This window comes from Leptonychotes weddellii, chromosome 7, assembly GCF_054177405.1.
Source record: "Leptonychotes weddellii isolate Sample4059 chromosome 7, ASM5417740v2, whole genome shotgun sequence".
Classification (NCBI taxonomy): domain Eukaryota; kingdom Metazoa; phylum Chordata; class Mammalia; order Carnivora; family Phocidae; genus Leptonychotes; species Leptonychotes weddellii.
The window spans coordinates 117,720,247-117,739,055 of record NC_138375.1 but is presented as its reverse complement, the minus strand read 5'-3'; the positions used below and the strand labels follow the sequence as shown (position 1 = coordinate 117,739,055).

The 18,809-nt window shown below is 36.6% G+C and overlaps 1 protein-coding gene across 9 annotated transcripts in view; it reads right to left on the bottom strand.

The window, feature by feature from the left end:
* Positions 1-18,809, bottom strand: part of RAPGEF6 (Rap guanine nucleotide exchange factor 6) — a 194,369-nt gene that overhangs the window by 17,011 nt on the left and 158,549 nt on the right. For 7 of the 9 annotated variants that reach the window (XM_006727876.3, XM_006727878.3, XM_081827107.1 and 4 more), the window contains 5 exons: positions 16,850-17,061; positions 11,978-12,101; positions 9,557-9,580; positions 5,724-5,944; positions 791-982 (listed from right to left, as the gene is read on the bottom strand). In XM_006727876.3, coding sequence (XP_006727939.2) covers positions 791-982; positions 5,724-5,944; positions 9,557-9,580; positions 11,978-12,101; positions 16,850-17,061 — 773 coding nt within the window. The remainder of the gene's footprint in view (positions 1-790; positions 983-5,723; positions 5,945-9,556; positions 9,581-11,977; positions 12,102-16,849; positions 17,062-18,809) is intronic. The other 2 variants (XM_006727877.3, XM_031034683.2) reach the window with 1 other exon arrangement.

The window sequence follows — 18,809 nt, the reverse complement described above, 5'->3', positions numbered from 1 at the left end:
CTTAAGACTCTGCTTAGGCGTTACGTAACCTCCAAAAAGTCACCTCTGAAGCTCTACTTTATACTTAGCTCTGTGTGCCCTAAAAGTTTCCTTTTTTTTTTTTATACGTTTTTATATGCACATACCCCTGGCATAAAAAAAAACACATTATACTTAAGTTACTGGTTTGTATGTCTATAGCATCAGAATGAAAATCTGGCAAGGGCGGGGACCCTTTCTTATTCAACTCTGGCTCTAAAACAAAATCAAATAATTAAAAATTCACAGATTTCTAGTAAGTATGTCCTAAATATAATACATGGGCTAGGTAATAATGTTAGGAACCAAACTGAATCTAGCTTCCCTTCCACATGACCTAACAGCGGGACAGGAAAAAAACACAGGCTATTCTTTATACACTTTACAATCTCTTCTTGTCGCCTAAGTTTTTCAGAAGTGATCATTAAAGAAAAAACAATATACATTTTTAGAATAAGCAACCTCATTCTCATAGGGCGCATGTACATTAGATAACTGTGTCATGCACCTCTGAATGCAGTAAACTCTTGGTACCTCAGTGTAGTGCTTTTTTGATGTGACTACAGAAATTCCAATACCAGCATTTAAAATATGTATGCTGTCAACACATACCTACACGCAAACTGAAACCTTTTTAAATTCATGAGTGATGATTAAATTATACAAACTACACTAGCTCATCTTCTGAGCATTTACATTTGCAATGATTTTTCAGTCTAACTTCCCTGGAGATTTTAATTAAATCGATGCACTAATAATTGTGAATACTCACTCAATGCGGCAGGGTCTTTGGCTTGTCCCTTCTTCCTGATTGGGTGCAAATTAACAGCTGGCACTTGCAGCACCTGGCTTACTCTGTGGGGCTGATGCAAATGTGCTTTAGCTGTTTGGCCTGCCGATCTCATAGGCACTGGAGACATTTCTGATGATTTGGCTGATCTTTTCTCACTTAAATTCTTGGTCACTAATAGAAGAGAGTAAGAAATATGTAACTGTGTGCTTTTTAAGGCAAGGTTATTACCAGTGACAATAATAAATAATTGCATTAAAACCATGTATTTTTTAATACAAAACACACAACAGATTAATCTTCCTGTAAGTATAATAACTTCATGTAAGTATTATGGCCTATTAGGTCCTGCAAGATTAGCATCAGGCCAATATTGCCTCCTTAATACCACACACTCTGCAGCAACTAGATGAGATCCCTTATTTTCTCAAGTCATCCTGTAACTTTTCTTCCCACGGCACTGATAATTTTTTTTTTTTTTTTTTAAGATTTTATTTATTTGACAGAGAGAGATACAGTGAGAGAGGGAACACAAGCAGCGGGAGTGGGAGAGGGAGAAGCAGGCTTCCCACGGAGCAGGGAGCCCGATGCGGGGCTTGATCCCAGGACCCTGGGATCATGACCTGAGCCGAAGGCAGACGCTTAACGACTGAGCCACCGAGGCGCCCCCACAGCACTGATAATTTTAACAATTCAATCACCTGTGCGATTCATCAATTAATGTGTCCCCCTAACCAGGCTCTTAACTAACATGAGAGTAAGGATTGCATATCTTGCTCACCACTATGGGTATTTGCTGAGCAAGTGAAATTGTTTCAATAGTTATATACAGGAATACCAGAGAACTGTTTTATAAATTCATGGTTAGAGTATTTGACAATAAATGTCAGAATTAAAAACGGAGAACTCTGACTTAAGAAACAAAAAGCTGCCGCCTTTGTATAAAATCAATACGGTAGTCCAGAGGAAAGAACTTTTAATTCTTCAGTTATTCAGGGTGGTTTCAACACATGTCCAGTCTCAGTACTCCATGATGTATTTGTTTTTAACATCAAGATAAAAGCCAAATTAGCACGTTTAACCAGTCCCAGCACAGCTATAATAGTTATCTACCATGCTTTTATCATGAGGGCCTAGAGTGTATTTTGAGTGTTAAGAATTAGGAAACATCCCAGAAGTCAAAACAAAGGGACTCCTGTGCAATAATGTGCAGTGACTCCTCAACTGCTTGAATCCAGGCAATTATCTCACCTTTGGGTTCAAGCCATGAAACACACCTTCCCCTTTCTCTTAATACTAATCAATTCTCAACCGACATCTTATTTTAACTGCTGTAGTACAAGGAAAAAAACCCAAGAGACCACTTTAAATACAGATGACTGCCCAAACCCAGCCAAATAAATACTGATTTATTAGGAAGAACAAAATTCTAAAATTTTTCTCAGCAATCAACTACTGTATAGGCTTGGGATTTAAAAATCATTTGAAAAATGATTAAAAATAAAAATATTTATATGCTTAAAAATCATTTATGCAACAGAAATCAAGTAAAGACTCAAATCAAAGGAATACACACTGAATTAAACTCACAAAACTTAAAGCAAGTCCTACAGATTTACTCGTTTTAAATCAGTATTAAATATGTGGTAAAGGACACCATTTAGTGTTGTAAGAAAAGGCAGGTAAGTCTAGATGAGTGTAAGAAAAGTATGCAGGTGTGTGTGTGAGGGAGGGAGGACGAGAGAGAGAATGGATGCAGAGTAGGTATGTGGAATCGTTCTGGGCCCCACATTTTAACAATGAGCCAGGCATAGAAGAGATTTTTATGCTCTTGAATATCCCAAATCAGATTTAGGAAATAAAAAAAGCATATAATGAAAACAAAAGATAAAATAAACATTATTTCTGCTTTTGTCTGATGAAAGGTTAAACTGTGTTCCATAACTGTAAGATGATGAGGGTCTATGTTAAGTTACTTGGGGAACAATAATTTCAATGATCACGCAAAGCAGGGTCAGAGTACTTTAATAAATTAATTATGTATATGGGCTTTGAACCGTAAAACATGAATAAATCTTAAGATTCTGTACACTTTTTCAGTCTTTACTCCTTACATGTACCATTTTCACATGGCTGACACTATTCTTAGTAAGTCACAGGTAGTAAAAAATTTTCCTAGATACCTTCAAAGTCTACATGTCTACTATTTTTAATGGCCATGTACTATTCCTTGTATTGATAAGGAAACAGTATGCTTGACTATTCTCGAGCATTTTAGTATCTGCATGATTTCTTTTTCATCAGAATACATTCTGCAACATCTTTATATAAACAGATTTTTGGGTGCATTATCTCAAAGGAATAACAACCCCAATACTGGACACCTGACAGGTAGCTGTAAGGAGTAAATAGCAATGTCTGTGAAGTGCCTAGCATGGTTGCTGTATATAGAAAGCTCTAAATGATTATTAGGTTTTATTATTTCTTTCTCCTAATTTAATAGGATTGACGTAGAATCACAGAGATAAAACATACTGTCAATCCTTAAGTTTTACACGCTTGGGCAAACGGGAGATCTAGAATGAAGAGAACCTTGCTCAAAAAGTAATAAATGACACTCAAACTCTGTCTTCATCCTTTATAGAAGGTGTTTGTTCCATCATACTCTATTCCTATGGGTAGAAATGTCCAAGGTATTGTTTTTATAATAACATTTACCAAATACTTGTTACTTTGTACTTTAAAATCCACTGTCATATCTGAAATTTTTAAATCAGTATGTGGTTTTATATACACTTTCTCTTTTCTACTCTGGGTCAGCCCATGATGACTATCATTTCCTCCTATCAATTAGGAATACAGAAACAGAAAATGTGAACCTCCCCCAACTATCTTCTGTCAATAGTTTATCAAGTTCTAGACATCCTATTGGAATTTTTATTGGCATAACATTTAATTATATATATGCATAAAATAACATCCACTTATGATTTAATCATCTTTTTTGGTTGTCACAACACAGTGTCTTTTACCACTTTTGATTTCTGCTTTTGTAACTCATCATTTCCTTGACCCAGACACATGTAATATTCTGTTGTTTGTACAGGTATTCTCAGCTTTTAGAAGTCTGCATTATGCCATTTCACTTTTATGAAACACCTATGTCAGTACCAGTTTTCACTAGCCACAAGAAATTTTTTTTTTTATTAACATATAATGCATTATTTGTTTCAGGGGTACTTGTCTGTGATTCATCTGTCTTACACCATTCACCACACTCACCATTGCACATACCCTCCCCAATGTCCATCACCCAGCCACCCCATCCCTCCCACCCCCCTCCACTCCAGCAACCCTCAGTTTGTTTCCTGAGATTAAGAGTCTTATGGTTTGTCGCCCTCTCTGGTTTCATTTTTTGTCGTGTTTCATTTTTTTCCTCTCTTCCCCTATGATCCTCTGCCTTGTTTCTCAAATTCCACTATCAGTGAGATCATATGATAATTGTCTTTCTCTGACTGACTTATATCGCTTAGCATAATACCCTCTAGTTCCATCCACGTTGTTGCAGATGGCAAGATTTCATTTTTTTTAGCCACAAGAAATTTTTTTTTTTTAAAGATTTTATTTATTTATTTGACAGAGAGACACAGCGAGAGAGGGAACACAAGCAAGGGGAGTGGGAGAGGGAGAAGCAGACTCCCCGCAGAGCAGGGAGCCCAATGTGGGACTCGATCCCAGGACCCTGGGACCATGACGTGAGCCGAAGGCAGTCGCTTAACCGACTGAGCCACCCAGGCGCCCCTAGCCACAAGAAATTTAAAGAGGATTCTTGCTTATAGACACAGTGTGAACACCACGCAGAGGAGAATCAACAAGCTATTTTCCCAGAAACTATATTCAGCACCTGAGCATCAAACCGTCATAGCTTTCAACTGGGTCTGTGCACATCTGTGCTTTATCTAGATTTACTTCGTGCATCCATTAGCTAGGTATGTCTTAAGGTATCAGAAAAGCTTAAAAGAGGTTATTTTGGGGGGCTTAGGAACACTCAAATTTTTTTTCATCTAAATTCATGGTAATTGCTTCTTCCCTTTATGTCATTTTGGCTTACGAAAGGTTTCATAGGAATGCTCTACTTAGAAATAGTGGGGGAAACCTGCACGTAATAAAAAAAAAAAAAAAAAAAAAATTTTGACAATAGGCTCTTCTTTTGTCCATCACATCAATATTAGAATGTGCCTGACTTTTCTTGTTTCTTACCTTAGTTACTGACACCTATGATCTCTGAGGGTTTCTTTTCTTTTTTTAAAAAAAGATTTTATTTATTTGAGAGAGAGAGAGAGAGAGGGAGGGAGAGAGGGATAGCACACACACACACAAGCAGGGGGAGCAGGAGAGGGAGAAGCAGGCTCCCCAGTGAGCAGGGAGCACGAAGTGGGGCTCGATCCCAGGACCCTGGGTTCATGACCTGAGCCAAAGGCAGGTGCTTAACTGACTGAGTCACCCAGGCGACCCTCTCTAAGGGTTTTAATTAAATTTCTTGGATTTTCTAGCTGGTAAGTTATATCATCTGTGAGATTTAAAAAAGGTAAAAATTTCACTTATTTTTATTCTTCATTTAGGGGTGAAGGTAAAAATGTTCTCAAACAGAAGGGCTCCTCTATAATGTTCCAGTTTTTATAAGAAGACTTTATAATGATTTTTAAAGAAGAACTCTTTATCTCTCGATTTCCTCCACAGAGTAATCATTAAGAATGGATGGTATTCAGTATCTGGTTAAGAGATCACTTGATGCTTGGGGTATATCAGAAATCTTTTGTGAGTGAAAGTTAATTTTCACGGGACTTCAGCTTAACTCTAGAGAAATAAACTTCTATTCTGTTCTCTTTTACATTAAGCGAAACCTTGTACGTACAGGTACCATAGGCAGGTTCCCACTGCAATGACATCATCTGAAACTTTTCCTCATCTGTGTCTACATCCAGACTGGAAAGATACTGCTTCACTTTTCTTGCCATCTGGGCATCCTCATATAGCTTCTTGGCGTTAAGTAGAGAGCTGCGACGTGCCCTTTTTTTGTGTGCACCTCCCTGAACATCCAGCATGTTCGAGTTTGTGCTGCCTTGACTCAGTGACCTGTAGGGAGATGGAGATCACAATGAGGGGCAGTAAAGATGAGAATTACACATGGCAGACTGAAGATTAAAAGAATTTTGTTCTGTTAATGCTATTGCATGCTGATGCAAATGAGTTAAAAGATGAAGAGCATTAATGCAAAGTAATATGGCACACATGGCTATGTCCTGAGTTTTAAGATTCGGCAAAGTGTAGAATTCAAAAGAACAAGATAACAATCTCCCCCTTCCCCACCCAAAGCAACGAATTCCATCAGATCTATGTTTGTGCCTACGCAACCCACGGCAAAACTGTGACAAGTAAACTGGCCCCGAGGCCATCCGCACTCTGAAGATATATGGCAAGAGCCTGTGTCACAAGTGCATCCCCAGCCAGATCCCTGCACCAGGAGTTTCTAGAGCAGCTCTGCTTGTTTGTGCTGCTTTGAGCATACCATAGCCATCACCATTCCTGTCTATAGCAGGCCTGCTCTGAGTACGCTAGCCAATTTTACCAGTAAGCAGATCTTGGCCAAAATTCAAAAAGAACAACCGACAGGAAAAATAAGCATTTATACTCAATTCAATATAGTTAGAGACCAGAAGTACAACAGAAAGCTACTCAATCTTCCATTCACACACAAATGGATTAAGCAATATGTGGTTCTAGGACTGACTATCTGGGACTTGGGACCTTTCCTTGCAATGCCTCTGTGAGGGAACTGCAAGCCAGGTAGAAATAACTACGATCCAAACAAGCTAACGCTTCTCCCAACTCTCCTCTTTTTGGCACACCTTACTCTAGAATGACCACATCGAGAACCAATGCAAAATAGGAAATGCAATGTTATTTGTCCTTTCTAATTAGGCTAGAAATGCAAGGTTCTTAAATGATTTTTATTCTAAATGAAGTTCCCATTCCAAAATAATAAAGCTATCTATGGGTTTTCTAAATTACCCTCATTTTTATTCCCAAATATTCTAAATAGACCACAACCACAGAACAATTTGTTCTTCAGTGCTCACATACTATTTAAAACAGACACTAGAATCCTAGTGTTTTCTTGGTAAATTAAGTGAACCAAAGTTGTTAAAGTGTTATAGTATTTTTTTTCTTTCACTATTTTAAGATCTTTGGAATAGAATGTGCCTTACGTTTGAAATCAACTTTTGATTGCTACAGGTCAGGCAGAAACTGTGACAGGGTTATCACTAGTTTCACACACAGAAACTTCAAAACTTGCAGAATGGTTGGGAAGAAAATCCAATGACATTAGTGAATTACTCTTTCAATCTCCAGTAACCAAATGATTATTAAGAAGGGAGTAAATCTGACAAGTTCAACAACATTCCCAAAGCAGCAGTCAAAAGGAGGCTAGCTCTAAGTATCTGCAAGCCCAAGCCATGAGTCCAGCACCAGCAGCTTTTACTTCTTTAATGGCTTGTTTTAAGAAATAATGCATTACCAACACACTTGATGGCACAAAAGAGAATACTGTGCAGGGAAAAAAAACTCCCAGAAACTAGTCACTCGGAAGACTCATATTCTAAATATGAAGAAGTCTGAGATCTAAATAAACCAATTTCATTTGCTCACATTTTTCTTTTAATGGATGCAAAAGGGTGTTATGTGATAAAAATACATATCTAAGTTTACATAAGAGCTCTTTTAATAAAGTAAAAAATATTCAGGGGTAAGAAGGCAGTGAAGTAATTTTTCTTAGTGGTACATCAAATAATGGTGTGTCCAACAAATGAAGATATCTTAGGTTCAAATAAATGCAGTAAAACCAAGGGCCAACTTTTAGGAGCAAATTTTTTTTTTTAATTTTTTTATTCTTATATTATCCCCATACATTACATCATTAGTTTTAGATGTAGTGTTCCATGATTCATTGTTTGTGCATAACACCCAGTGCTCCATGCAGAATGTGCCCTCCTAGGAGCAAATTTTAATACAAATATTTTAATAACTTTTCCTTCGCTGGTATCAAAAAAAAAATGGTGTCTACAAATCTAGGATACATACAAAATCCTAGTAACTAATAACATTGTAATAATGACAATAAAATGTCTTCTAAACTACGTCCAAAACAGAAACCACCATGATATAAGAATAAAAATACTTAGCATCTGCAAAAGCATCATACAATGCAACCCTAAAACTGAACAATGAATATGTTACTTAAGTCATTCAACACCCCAAATTCCCACTAGGATGTACTGACCGATATTCTTCTTCTAATAGTAATGCCAGGAACCAATTTCTATTTTCGGTGAGAAGAACCAGAAAAGACCAAGACATAAATGTGGAATACAGAAGAAAACACATGAGAAACACAAAGAGAACGGAGAACGTAGAAGGAAATTCAAGTTCACCAAACTTCAACAGAAAACAAGATCACAAATAAGACAAGACTCTAGTTCAAGTTAAGTGGCTCACAAGAAATCCTTCTGTCATGTAATAAGAGCAACTAACTTCATGATGCACTCTAGTCTTAAAATAACAAAACCCTTCATTCACAAAAACCACCTCTTTCTTCATCTAAAAATGAAAGGGCTACATAGATGATTTATAAGGTCCTAAACACTCTATGATTCTAAATAGATATCAATGTAAAAGCAGAGATCTGAACATACCTGAACAGAAAAAGGTGGCAGTTTCTGATTGTTTTAGGGTTTGTTTGTTGTTGTTTTTTTTTTTTAAAGTCAACTCTACTCCCAACTTGGGCTTGACCTCATGACTCCAAGATCAAGAGTTGCATATTCTACAGACAGAGCTGGCTAGGCACCCCTGATTGTATTACAGTTTTAAGAGAGATAAGGGAGTCTCTTATTAAAAATGTTATATTATGTCTCACGGTATTAGTGGATCTGATGAATTAAAATCATCTTCTATTTCAATTATTTACTAACCAAATTTTACAGTATAGTTTGGATAAGGGCTGCCTCTTATTGGAAAACTAATTGTAACATAACCTTTATAAACAAACTTCATCCATTTTTATATTATTACATTAAAAAAAATATATGGTTTTGGAGAAACTTTTTTTTAAAAGTAGGCTCCACAGCCAATGTGGGGCTTGAACTCTGACTGTGAGATCAAGAGTCACATGCTCTACTGACTGAACCAGCCAGGCACCCCAAAATATGGCATTTGAGAATAAGAAAATGGCATGGACTCTGGAATCAGACTACCTGGGTCTCGATCCACTATTAATGAGCTCTAAGAATTCAGACCAGTCTATCTTCCCCGTCTGCAACATGGGAATAACAGTATTTATCTCACAGGGTGGATGGAGAATTCAATAATTCATTTAAAGTGCTTAGAATAATATATGGCACATAGCAAGCGCACACCAAATATGTACTTCATCATCATCATTTAACTGACCCTGCTAAATTAAAATCTGTAAGGGACTTAGGGGACATCAACAATGGCAAAGAAAAGGGGGGAAAAAAGCTAGTTCTATCACTACTTTCACCTTGTTAGCAAAAGGCATTTGTCAGGAATGTAGGTTGACAGGGTTAATAGAACGCATGCTATTTTATGTGCGTGCATTAATGAACAGGATGCAGTATATGTTAAGAGTCGTACAATCTTCATTTCAGTTGCATTCATCTCTACACTTACCCCAGACTCCGCCACCTCTTCTTCCTGTAAGCAAGAGCCACAAACATTGAAGCATGGGTTTGAATAGGAAAGCACAGAAAAAAGACAACAGTTGAGAGTCAGAGAAACTATGGAGACAGAATAGAACAGAAAAATTTTACCAAGAAAAAAATGGTAGTTAACAGTAAAATGACTTTAATGGAATGCAGAGGGGTAAAATGAATTATGATATGTACCAAAGGCCAACAAACCCACAATATTCTTTAAAATATTTTTTTAGGTTAATTATATTTCTAATATCGAATCCACATCATAGGCTTATGTTAATAAGAAGCTTAAGAAAAAACATGTACTTACTATAAATTGTGAATTTAAAGTTTTTAGGGAAGGAAAACTTAAAGAAGAGAATTTTTGAATTTTTTTTGAAAGGATTTTTGGGCCACTCATTTAAGTGACAGGATGAAATTACAAGGAACATAAAGATTTATGTCATTTCTAATGGCAGAAATTTCTCTGACAAGTACTTTACAAGAAATGTTGACCAGCAAATCAACTTAAAGTAAAACTACACCATCATAATAAAATACTGCATATCCTTATACTCCAATTAGACCAAATAAAGATTGTTTATTTTTATTTATTTTTGCTCCCTGCCAGCCTCAGTGTGCCAGGCCTGCACCCACTAAGCTCCAGCTGCAGGTGGCCCAAGACTCTGTTTTTCAGTCAGCAAATTGATTACTGTTAGAATAAAAGAGGTTACTTTGTCCACACTAGATATATACACCACAAAATGGACAATTATTTGCTTAAAGAAAGAGTACATTTCAGTACTGGCTGACAAAACAGATTCAGGAAAATTCAGTCCATTTCTATTTGTCCAATCTAATTATAAATGTTTCCTTTTCCCCTATACTATATTCTACTTAACCCAGGCCATTCCACAGAAAACAGCCAAGTTTACTAATTTCCTTCTTAGGTTTTTCCTCCTTTGCTCTTTTTTGAATCACAGCTGGTACTCATTATTTACTGGTCTGGTAGGGGCACAAATTCGTTATGTCTCAGGAACAAGGCTGCTAACATAAAAATGGAGGTCCACATAAGACAACAGGGAGTGGTGGGACCACTGGACAGAAACATGCAACAAAAGCAAAAACTTAAACAAACAAACAACAAACCCTCCTCCACGTTTGCTTTGGTCCCTGGTTCTTAACTGTTTTCTGCTTCCAAACTGTTGAGCAACAAGGTACCTCATTACACGTAGTGATTCTTAAGGGCAGAGTGGGATGGCTACGGAAGGGGACAGGGGATACAACCCTTCGTCCGTACTCTGAAGATCTCTACACTACAGCAACCATCGGATCAATTCCTTACAAAAACAAAGACTCCTTCCCCAACAGTAACTGAAATAAGACAAAACAAAAAACCTACCCAGACACACACTGATTCTTTAGTTACAAAAACTCCACCTCTGACTTTTAAAGAAACAAGTGTTTTTGTTTCCTTCATAGACCATATTTTTTTAAGCCAAAAGAAATATGCCTGCCTTTGTTGATATTTCATTTTGAAAAGTCTTATGTACTGAAGCTATACACATAGGCCCGGAAGAAGATAAGTCGCCTAGATTAAAACCCCAGTATCTATTTACTGATTATAATTAAATACTGATTATAATTTAAAAAATTAAATAAATAAATTAGTATAAATACTAATTATAAAAATTACTAAGAACAGCTTGACAACATACTTTCTGTAAGTTTTATACAGTCTGAGAAAGACTTTGTTATTATATTAAAAATAAATTTTAAAAAGCATTCTTAGAAGTGAATATGGAATACAAATAACATCTTCCATTTCTATTAATGATGGAACATGCTTAAATTTGTGCTTTCTAAATTCTGTTAAAGTACTTACATACAAATACAGTAGTACTATGGCTTGAGGAAAAGAATATATTTTAAAAGAATAAAGTATGACTTAAAGAGAAATAGAACTTAAAAATATTCAGTAAAAATAAAAGACATGTGCAGACTAATACTTTATAAATTAGGTTGAAAACCAGTTAAAGCATCCATCCTCTGTGATAACTTCAGTAAGGGTCAGCAATTTTCTTCTATTAGTTATTGAATGTAACAATAACAATACAGAATTATCCACATACTCAAAAAAGTAATACAGAACCAGGGTTCAAATCTCAGCAAAGTACATAATACTGGTCAAGTTACCTAACTGCTCTGAGCATCATTTTTTTCAAATGTAAAAGGAAACCCCATACCACCTACCTTTAAGGGGTACCATGACAAATTATTACTTGTGACTGACCTGTGTAAAGCATGTCACACAGTGTATAACAAATGGGAGATGGTTAATAAATGGTAACTATTGTTGCTGTATCACTTGATGATATCACTTGATCTAACACTTTTACACACTTCAATGCCATACCTCTGTCGAAACATCATAGCTGGGTCCATGTTAGCAGAAGTCATTCGAACAACTTGCCGGATTTCCTTGGCAATCATTCTTAGCTTCTCAAAATTCACTAAACCATCTACTTTGGAGTCATTTCCTATGAAATAAAAGCAATTCTTTGGTTCTCAATATTAAAATACCTATATAAAGGTAGCAGAAGTCAAGTTTCTCTTGGGAGCACAAATCAGAACCTTCTTTATCGGGGCGCCTGGGTGGCTCAGTCGTTAAGCGTCTGCCTTCGGCTCAGGTCATGATCCCAGGACCCTGGGATCGAGCCCCGCATTGGGCTCCCTGCTCAGCAGGAAGCCTGCTTCTCCCTCTCCCACTCCCCCTGCTTGTGTTCCTTCTCTCGCTGTGTCTCTTTCTGTCAAATAAATAAATCTTTAAAAAAAAAAAAAAAAAAAGAACCTTATCAAACTGCCACTTCTGTTTTCTTGTTTTTTGTTTTGTTTTAAGGGCGGGGGGGGTGGGAGGGACAGAGGGAGAGTGAGAATCTCAAGCAGGCTCCATGCCCAGCACTGAGCCTGACTCGGGGCTGGATCCCACAACCTTAAGATCATGACCTGAGCTGAAATCAAGAGTCGGGACCATCAACTGACTGAGCAACCGAGGTGCCCCGCCACTTCTATTTTTAAGAAGCGTATATATACGATTCAACTCTGCTCCCAGGTAATGAGCTACTGGAAGGAATTCTATTCCTATGGGAGCAGTGATTATAAATAAGCTACATAGCTTCTGAAACCAATTTCAAGGTGTTATTATAGGCACACCTGTAAAATGTGCTCTTCCTTAAATCTTACTCTCTAGATGCTCAGCTCACTCTCAGGCAGGTACCTGCATCTGCCCTTTTAGGCAGCAGGGTATAGCACCTGAAAACTCAGGTTTTAGCCAGGGGTCATAAAGACTGACCTATGGGCTTAATTAATCCAGTAAGTTTTAATACAGTAAGTTTTCTTTGATTTAAAAATGGTTTTAAAAATTGTTAAATGAGTTGTCAACATTTATCAAGTAAAAGATATCCCCTGAAAACTTATGACTCTTCTTAAGAAAAGGGACGGTTCTAGTGGAGGGATTAAGGAAGGGTAAGTATGTTTTCCCAAATCACAATTATTAGTTAAAATTAAGAGGTGGCTGGCTCACAGAGGAAATACTTTCTAGCCTGCCATTCACCTTTTTCCAAAATCTGAATTCACAATTCTTACTTTCATCAACCGACACAAATTTGCTTGCCTAAAAGTTCCAAAATTTTTATTTCTATTCTGATAATTGGACTCTTAGGAAAAATTCACACAACTTTCAAAATGGTCTACTTTTCTTTGAAGAGAGCAGGTATGAAACCAAACTTAGCCCATCTGATGGCTAAGTTCAGACTACAAGGCAAAAAAATGTAAGTGATTGTCTATAGTAGTGTTTCTTTTTCATGCCTGTCTTGAATAGTTAGTGTGACCGCACTTATCTACTGTGGTAGCCCCTGAGATGCCTCTGTGGAACTCCCAAGTCCCTAAAGACAAGTTTGAGAACCTACTGGGTCTGAAACACAGCATGTTCTCCTTCCTCATAGTAAACAGAACCTATACATTGAACATATGAGTTGTTCAGGGCTTCAACATGTGAGGTGGAAACAAAATAATCACCAAAAATACTTTCAAGTCACACAAACCTGTTTTGAGGGAGCAAGTCAGAAAAATATATTTGAGGTCTATCAGAGTATTTTCTTATGAAAAAGGAGTGATTATGAAAGAGGGGGCAATAAGATTAGGTAATTACAACAACCCTTCTGCTGAGAATAATCAGAAAATTTGAGCAAAAACAGAAAAAGCAAAGATTTTAGGGCATCAAAAAGCTATTGAGGCAGTGAAGATTCCAAAGAGGAATGAAGATCTGGGGAAGGTTTACTATTTCCCAGTACTTGATCCTAGGGGCATTACTGATTCAGAAAAGGCAGATGATGAGCCTAAAAAACTAAGTAGTACCACTCTGACTTATGAGGTTAGAAGATAATAACTTAAGTCCTGGTAAACTCCCAATGCTTTGGGTTGGGATCCTGAAGGGCTATTCTGGGATTAAGGATGAACTAAATGTGACTAGGATACAAGTTCAGTGTTAAATTATCTCAAGAGGTGAAAATGGATTAAGGTGATTGTGGACTGCTAGCACACCTATCTGTCTGGCAAAAGCAAGCTTTAATTTCTCTGGAGGAATGGGACATCATCCAAAATCTCAGATTATTTCTGTAATTTTTTATACACAACATACATTTGACCAAAAATAACCAGGGCTTATCAGGAGAAAAGACATGAATTAAATGCAGGTGGAGAAAAAGACAACAGAAAGGGACCCACAAAGGATGGAGTTATTAGACACAGACTTTAAAATAACCAAGTTGAATATGTGCAAAGATACAGAAAACAACACTGAGAACTTTGGCAGAGAACATAATAAAGATAAAAAAAAAAATGTAAATTATAAACCTGACCAAAAAGGAAAAAAAAAACAAAACAAACCTCACATTAACACAACAACTGGAAGTAGGAACTCACTGATATATTTAACAGTAAAAACACATAGTTGAAGAAAGAATTGATAAACTGGAAGAAAATATCCAGAATGAAGCCTGGTAAGACAAAAAGGTGAGAAACAGAGAAAAGAGGGTATGAGACAACAGAGGAAGTCATCAGGTCTAACAAAGGTGAAATCAAAATCCCTAAAGTAGAGGTTCGAAGAGGAAAGGTAAAAAATTTGAAGATAAAATGAATGAGAATTTTCAGAACTCATGAAAAATATCAAAACACAGTTTTCAAGACATCTTACAAACAAATCAGGACTAAAACAAACAAAACCCAAAACGCCACACCTAGTTACACCATAGCCGAACTAGAGGAAAAAAGAGACAAAATTATATGGCAGCTTTTGGGAAAAGCGCAAAATACAGTCACAGGCACAGCAAGGAAGACTGACAAGTGATGTCTCAATATCAACAATGAAAGCCAGGACACAATGGAATAGTCTCTTAAAATGTTCAAAGAAGACAAATGCCAACCAAAATTATGCCTTAAAAATGAATATGAAGGGGCGCCTGGGTGGCTCAGTTGTTAAGCATCCGCCTTCGGCTCAGGTCATAATCCCAGGGTCCTGGGACCGAGCCCCGCATCGCATTCCCTGTTCTGCGGGAGGCCTGCTTCTCCCTCTCCCACTCCCCCTGCTTGTGTTCTCTCTCTCACTGTGTCTCTCTCTGTCAAATAAATAAATAAAATCTTAAAAAAAAAAAAAAAGAATATGAAGACATTTTGAGATAAACGAAATTAAGATATTTCATCATCAGCAGACCGGCACTTAAATAAATAATAAATAGTGTTATAGCAAGGAAAAAACCCCAACTACATGGAAGTGTTGAAATGCAGAAAGGAATAAAAACAGTAACAACATCATCTAAATACTGACCTTACTAAATGATAGTATCATGTGGGAGTTCAAGGCATGACAACAACTGCATATAAACTGGGATGTGAATAAATGGAATTTAAATAATCTAAGTTCTCTGCATTGTCCGATACACCGAAAAGTACTGATGAATATTAACCTAATACCAATTATAATGTCTAGTGTAACATGAGAAAAATAGTAAAACAGTATATAGTTAGTAAGTTACTTTACTAGAATACCATACACAAAAATTAATTCAGGAAGATTGTAGATTAAACATGGTAAAAGATCACTAAGTTAGGCGTTTAAAGCTAAGAACGTGCTGTTCATCAAAAGATAACCTTAAGAGACTCAAAAGGTAAGTCATATTATACCCAGGATTTGTAAGAAATACTTAAAAATATATTAAACAAAACAGACAACCTGATAAAAAGAATACACAAGAAACCTGAACTGATAATTGAGCAAAAAAACCCCACATAAATATATAAAAGGGTGCTCAATCTCATTAGTAATTAGAGAAATGCAAATTAAACCACACCACTACTGAACTGGGTAAAAAGAAGAAGGCTGAATTTACCAGGTGTTGACAAGGAACAATGAGCTCTAGTAACACTGCCAGTGTTGCACTTACTTACGTACATAATGCCAACTCTTTTCTAAAGTTGATTATATGAATATCAGATCCATAAACGCCACTTTGAATGATATGAATACTCAAGGCAGCATTATGCATAATAGGTGAACAGTGGAAAACTATCGAATGCTTATCAGGACAATGGAAAAATCCACTGTACTGCATTCAGGTAACAGAACACTAGTTTTGAAAGTCAAGTGCAGCTATAGTCAAAAACATGGAAAAAATCTCACAAATCTAATGTTGACTAATGTAAGCCAAAAACCAAAACCAAACCAAGACATACACTCTATAATTCCATTTATATAAAATTCAACAACAGATAAAACTAAATCCCAGTATTAGGAGTCAGGACAGTCATTACTTTTGGGGAAGAGAATGAGGGTGGTAATTAGAAAGGGGCATTTTGGTTTCGGCCAGGGTGTTGGTTACATGGGTGTTTGCTCTGTCTTAATTCATTTAATTGTTCACTGGTTTTAGGCAGTTTTCCATGAGTTATTAATTTAAAAACAAAGTTGGAAGGAAAAATGTTACTAAACAAGATAACAAATATGATCAAACAGTCTGATCTGGGTGTAAGTGAAATCTATGTTTGAATGCACAGGGTAAACACCTAAATTTGTTTCTGTCAATAATGTGAGTTTTGATTTATAAAAGTTGCTGCATTTATAATTAGGTAAAGCTTTAGTGACATAAAAGGCTGAAAAATACATTAAATATAATAAATCACAATTCTGTCAAAACATGAAGCTAAACATGCTAATTTTCAAGTAACTTTTAAATACCTTCATGTAGAAATGTCATATCTTTCTTGACAACAGGGAAGAGTGGAATAATTGGAGGCTGCATGCTTTGACTACTAAGAATATTTCTATATTTTGCCATGTTTCTAGATGGATCAAAAAGGTCTTGTAGATCTTGGAGGTGTTTCTCATACTTGCTTGGTAATTTTTCCCAAGTACCTCTGAGTCGTGCTACAGATGCCAGGTTCAAGCCACTGCCAAAGATGAGAATAAAAACATTAATAAGGGACTTGGAAGAGAGAGAAGACTCAGGGCAATAAAGCGTATACACCAAGCTCCTATAATACAGCTAAAATAAGTAGAGACATATTTTTAATGTGTTGAAATGAACAGAGCAGAACCATAAAAAAAAATAAATAAAAGGGACTCTTTGATCTGACAATAAGGAAAACTGCTTTCAGAGAACTATATATATATATTACTTGCCTGTATACCTGTAGCCTTTATTTTACAGCTTGCATGTATGAGACAAACATAGTATTTCCATAAAAGAGACATTTAACGTAAATAAAAAAAAAACCTTCAAATATCACAATGTTTTTGTTTGTTGTACTTAGAAATAACTTTATGGAGACATTATCTATTTGAAAGAGGTTTAACTAATGCTGAACACAAATGCTATAATAATTGAGGCAAGTTCTAGGGCTGAGGTAGCCTTCTCTTCCTGAGATTTTGTTTTTTCATATCCCTGATTCAAATACTTCCCTAGGTTCTAATCCTGTTCCCCCAAGGCCTCCATATATACACTGTCTTCTTTCTACAGGATTTTAAACTCAGCCTGAGCTTGAAAAACATGCATGCCCATTAGGCTGCAGCTCCTCCCTATCCTTTTTTGTCTATACTACCACCCACCCCCCAGGCAGACTCCCACATGAATAGTGCATATATAATGCCTCAATTTTCCTTCCAGTTAATCCTTCTTTTATACTTAGCCACCTGACTTTTAGGGACACCACTGTACTTAAAATGTTCTCTTGACTTCTGATTTTAAGGTGTGAAGTCAAGATATCTTTGTTCCCTTTGCCTCTCAGAAATCATCCCAAATGACCGAATGAGTAATAGAAATACAAATTTCACCTCCAGTTCAACTAAGAGATATCTGTAACTCCTAAACACATTAAAAGGTTGCCCCAAAATAGCCAAGGTCAAATAGGAGAATGGCAAATGCTGGAAAAGAATGTCTGTAGCTGAAGGTCTCAATGAAAGCTGGTCAAGTTCTCCAAAGCAGGTAACTCACCCTGAAGACAAGAACACCAACCCCCTATTTGAAAAAACACAAAGCAATCTACAGGCTGATAGAATTAGGCGGGGGCTGGACCATGTTCTTTACCAAGGAGTGCCACAGAAAGTACACAGAGTGATACAATATCTTGATGAGAAGCAGTTTAACAGACCAGATAGAAGGTAGAAACTCTGAGTGGTAAGCAGCACTAAAGCTGCCCATCTCCATGTGGTGGAAAGAAATAGGGTAAACAATTCACATTCAAGCTCAATTCCTGCTAGCCTGGAATAATGCCCTAGATCCTCTCTCAAATGAACCTCCTGCAAACACTTGGTACAGGAAAACTCATGTCATTCAAAAAGAAAAAAATAAACACAGAATCTATAATAAGCTGCTACAAGGAAAAACAAGGAATACAAAGAAAAATGTTGCCACCAATCAAATAAAAACTGGGACTAATCAATGACCTAGCCATGATTTCAAATGAATTTGTAAAATAAATAAATAGCTTAATGGAGTGATATAAAGAGCTTAAGGAAAATACAGTAGGAGAAGTTGATAAAAAGAAGTTAACTAGTAAAGTTCAGAAAAGAAATGGAATACAAAACCAACACAGAAATGAAGGCTACCTTGGAACCTAAAAAAGAAAAAAAAGAAAAAGACACTGCTACAACCTGGTGCAAGTGATGTTGAGGGGAGGATTCACAAAAGCAGTCAACG